Genomic DNA, 5073 nt, shown 5'->3' on the forward strand with positions numbered 1-5073 from the left:
GTGCTCCAGCATGGCTGCTCCCTAATGATTGAAACAACTAAAAGGTAGAAGATTAAAAGATAACACTACCACTTTTAGTTATCTATGAAGATTAATTATCAAGCCCTTGTTGCTGATAAACCTCCAAGTTGGCCCTGATTAAGCAGATCTTTGACGAAAAGTATCCACTCTTTTCTTTCCAGGCATAGGATTAGTACCTCTGCCAAGGAGGTTATGTTTTCATTGGCGTTGGTTTGTCAGTCTGTCTCTCAGTGTGTAAAATAACTCAAAAAGTTGTGAACGGTATTTGATGAAACTTGCAGGAAAAGTTGGTAATGACACAAGGAACATCATCGTCATCATCATCATCGTTTAACATCCGCTTTCCATGCTGACATGGGTTGGACAATTTGACAGGACTGGCGAGCCAGATGGCTGCACCAGGCTCCAATCTGATATGGCAGATTTTCTAACACCAACCATTCCGAGAGTGTAGTGGGTGCTTTTACGTGCCACTGGCACGAGGGCCAGTCAGGCGGTACTGGCAACGGCCACGCTCAAATGGTGTTTTTACATGCCACCTGCACAGGAGCCAGTCCAGTGGCACTGGCAACGACCTCGTTCGAATATTTTTTTTTTCATGTGCCAGTAAGGCAACGCTGGTAATGATCACGCTCGAATGGTGCTTTTTACGTGCCACCGGCACGGGAGCCAGTCAGCTGCCCTGGCAACGATCATGCTCGGATGGTGCTCTTAGTGCTCCACTAGTACGGATGCCAGTCATGCGGTGCTGTAATTGAATTTGATTCCGATTTCACTTGCCTGAACAGTTCTTCGCAAGCAGAGTTTAGTGTCCAATGAAGGAAAGGTACGCATAAGTGGGCTGGTTAACCTCCTGGCATAGGCCATGGGTTATGGTCTCACTTGGCTTGCCGGGTCTTCTCAAGCACAGCGTATTTCCAAAGGTCTCAGTCACTAGTCATTGCCTCGGTGAGGCCTAATATTCGAAGGTCATGCTTCACCACCTCAGCCCAGGTCTTCCTGGGTCTACTTCTTCCACAGGTTCCCTCAACCACTAAGGTGTAGCACCTTTTCACACAGCTATCCTCATGCATTCTCACCACATGACCATACCAGCGCAGTCGTCTCTCTTGCACACCACAACTGATGCTTCGTAAGTTCAACTTTTCTCTCAAGGTACTGATACTCTGTCTAGTATGCACACTGACATTACACATCCATCGGAGCATACTGGCTTCGTTCCTTGCGAGCCTACGCATGTCCTCAGCAGTCACGGCCCATGTTTCACTGCCATGAAGCATGGCTGTTCGTACACATGCGTCATACAATTTGCCTTTTACTCTGAGAGAGAGACCCTTTGTTGCCAGCAGAGGTAAGAGCTCTCTGAACTTTGCCCAGGCTATTCTTATTCTAGCAGATACACTTTCAGAGCACCCACCCTGCTACTGACTGGTCACCTAGGGAACAGAAGCTATCAGCTACTTCTAGTTTTTCTCCTTGGAATGTGGCAGAAGTTGTTCTCTGCACATTTTCAGTGTTTATTACTCCTGAGCATCTGCCACATACAAAAACTCTTCCCAGTTAACCTTCCTTTGATATTGCTGCACCTCTTATGTGTCCATAGCTTACACTGGGTACATCTTATAGAGTTTCTACCTACACCTTTTCTACAGATCGAGCAGGACCATCTACCTGAAGGGATTTGTGGTTTGTCTGCCTTCTTATTTATTAGGACTTTGGTTTTAACTAGGTTGAACAGATGATGAAATTTTGGTAGTGATCTTGAAATTTTCATGCATTCTTGAAGGATTTTTCATTTGTTATATTTACTTTACATGAAGTATTACAATGTTATGTTCTTTGATTATCTCCCTTGAAAACACGTTCATTGTTTGCACGTAACCTATGGTGGTGTTGCTGTTTCCAAAGTTTATTTTCGTTTCTCTATTAGTAATTTTACTCGCGTATCTATCTTAAAATGAGCTGCATGGCATAGGTCTGCGCTCTCCGAGTGCTTTTCTAGTTCTATCAATATATCCTTTTGTGAAAATGGTAGGTTGGTATAGTGAAGGTGTGTGACTCAGCGGTCAGATTATTGAACCTATGATCATAAGGTCGTGGGTTTGATTCCTAGACAGGGTGAAACATTTTGTCTTTGGGAAAGGCATTTCATTTCTCTTTCCGCTATTCAACTCAGCTGTAATGAATCTGAGCCAAGTGCTGATGCAGCTGTAATTAAACATTGATTTATGAAAGCTCTTTTAGAGCTTGTGAGACATACATCATCATCATTTAACGTGTTTTCCATGATGGTATGGGTTGGACAGTTTAACCAGAGCTGGTAAGCAGGAGATTTGGCTTGGTTTCTATGGCTTGATGCCCTTCCTAACACCAACGAATTTACAGTGGTGCTTTCTATGTGGCGTTGGCATGGGTGCTAGTATGTGGTGCTGGCAAAGGTACATTTTACATGGCACCGACACAAATGCTTTTGATGTGGCACCGGCACAGGGCTCTTGCAGACCAATCCTCTTCGGCAGGGGGAGTGGCATTAACACTCCTGCTGTGGAGGATGGGTATACCTGAAAATGGTTTGCAAATGATTTTAGTTGCACTAGCCTGATGTTTCTATTCTAGTTATTTACCCATACAGTTCGTGACTATTTTAAAGTTAGATAGGTAATTAATATTTATCAAAAGCATATGACTGTAATATGAGTAGAAAGTAATAGAATCCACTATTTATAGTCAGTTCACGTAGAATGATTGAAATAGTGTCTTATATTGTTTTTTTAATATTTTTTTCAAGGAATGGAGACCATATACATACCAACTTCAAAGACATGTATCAACACTTAAGAAATAATGGATATTTTGTTGAAGTATTAGGTGAGATATTTGTTTTTCATCTTCTCAGTGTTACTGTGTATTAGTTCCTGTTATTATAATTGCTTAACATTAACATTGTTTTGTGGAATAGATTGTTGAAAGTGGTTCATATTAATATCACTGAAGAGAGAGAGAGAGAGAGAGAGAGAGAGAGAGAGAGAGAGAGAGAGATCATTGTGTTCTTTCTTGATAGGTGGTGTGTGACAGCAAACGCTTGAGTTTCTTTTAATGTATATTTAAAGTTTCTTTTCACATGTGTATTTATACTTACTTTAAATCAGTCATGAACAAACTGCAACTTTGTTGGGACTTTCTGAATGGCATGCCAATGAAAAGTTACCTTGAATTTTATAATTTTATTAGTAGTTTAGCCTGCCTGATGATGAACCATGTTTCACGTGGCCTGCTTCTTGATAAAGCTTACCTACACTTGATCTAAATTAAAATGATTTCTTACATTGGAAATATATCATAGACGTGTGTGTAGTCAATTGAATCAGCTTCATTTGATTTGGAAATTTCTTGTAAAATTCATGCTGATATTACTTTTTGAATTTGTATAAATGTGTATTGTATGAAAATATATTTTTTAACATATTTCTTTATCTTATTCTTTTTTTCTCATCATTCAGGATCACCATATACCTGTTTTGATGCCAGTCAATATGGTGAGTTTTTATGTAATAAATATTTAACATATTGTAATAAAACATAATGTAGTTATTGTTCCGGTTATGGTTTTAGTGGGATCCTATTAAATGTGCTTGAGCAATCTTGTAGATGTAGGTAGGCAATAGAATATGAACTTATAATATCATCATCATCATTATTTAATGTCCATCTTCCATGCTAGTATGGGTGGGATGGTTTCACAAGAGCCAGCCAGGCAGAACCCTGCACTAGACTTTAAAGAGAATAGGAAAAAAAAAAGAAACAATAAAAAATGTTAGCAAGTCAGAATAAAGAAGGTAAATGATTAATGATTGTGAGAATATCTGAAAGAAGTCAAACTGAAGCGCTAGAAGAAAATGGGAGAAAATTTGGTGCAAAAACTATTTTGAATTATTGAAAGGAAGCATAAATATGATCTGTCACTTTTAGCAGACATTTTATATTTTGTCAACTTCCATTAACTTTGATTATATGTATTTGTGTTGTATATATGTGTGTGTGTGTGTGTGTGTGTAGAGTATTTAGGAAATTACTTGATACAGTTATAATATTTAGAGAAAGATTTTTTCCAAAAAGTTAAGATTAAGAGCAAAACTTTTTGGAGAGTAGAATGGTACTAACCTTTAGGAAGGAATTTCACAAATTGTGTGCAGGCTTTAATTAATGTGTAATTTTTGGGTGAGAAGACCTGGCAAGCCAGGTGAGACCATGGCCCGTGGCCTTTGCCAGGGGTGTAGCCAGCCCACTTATGCGTACCTTTCCTTCATTGGACACTAAACTCTGCTTGTGAAGACCTATTGAGGCAAGTGAAATCGAAATTGAACCAAATTCAATGACTGGCACCCGTGCCAGTGGAGCGCTTAGAGCTCCATTCGAACATGATCATTGCCAGAGCAGCTGTCTGGCTTCTGTGCCAGTGGCACGTAAAAAGCACCATTTGAACATGATCGTTACCAGCATCGCCTTACTGGCACTTGTGCCAGTGGCATTTGAAAAAACATTCTAGCGAGGTTGTTGCCAGTGCCACTGGACTGGCTCCTGTGCAGGTGGCACGTAAAAAACACCATTTGAGCGTGGTCATTGCCAGTACCTCCTGACTGGCCCTCATGCCGGTGGCATGTAAAAGCACCCACTACACTCTCGGAGTGGTTGGCGTCAGGAAGGGCATCCAGCTGTAGAAACTCTGTCAGATCCAATTGGAGCTTGGTGCACCCATCTGGTTTGCCAGTCCTCAGTCATATTGTCCAACCCATGCTAGCATGGAAAATAGATGTTAAACGATGATGATGATGATGATATACATATATATATATATATTCAGATGAATATGGTACTTAAGTTGAGGCACTAGAATTTAGTACGGTATTATCCATACAATTTCAAAATAAGGTGCATTTAAATTGATGTAATGGTTGCATTGTTCAATTAAATGGAGTTGTGTGAAACGATTGTACTGCGTTACCTCTGGATATCCTTGTTGCATATTTTGATTTTATATATATATATATATAT

At 39.9% G+C, this 5073-nt stretch overlaps 1 protein-coding gene across 1 annotated transcript in view; it reads left to right on the plus strand.

The window, feature by feature from the left end:
* Nucleotides 1-5073, plus strand: part of LOC106870664 (membrane-bound transcription factor site-1 protease) — a 130200-nt gene that overhangs the window by 39847 nt on the left and 85280 nt on the right. The window contains exons 20-21 of the mRNA XM_052971635.1: nt 2810-2889; nt 3522-3590. Of these exons, the coding sequence (XP_052827595.1) occupies nt 2810-2889; nt 3522-3590 (149 nt within the window). The remainder of the gene's footprint in view (nt 1-2809; nt 2890-3521; nt 3591-5073) is intronic.

Source organism: Octopus bimaculoides, chromosome 1 (genome assembly GCF_001194135.2).
Source record: "Octopus bimaculoides isolate UCB-OBI-ISO-001 chromosome 1, ASM119413v2, whole genome shotgun sequence".
NCBI lineage: Eukaryota > Metazoa > Mollusca > Cephalopoda > Octopoda > Octopodidae > Octopus > Octopus bimaculoides.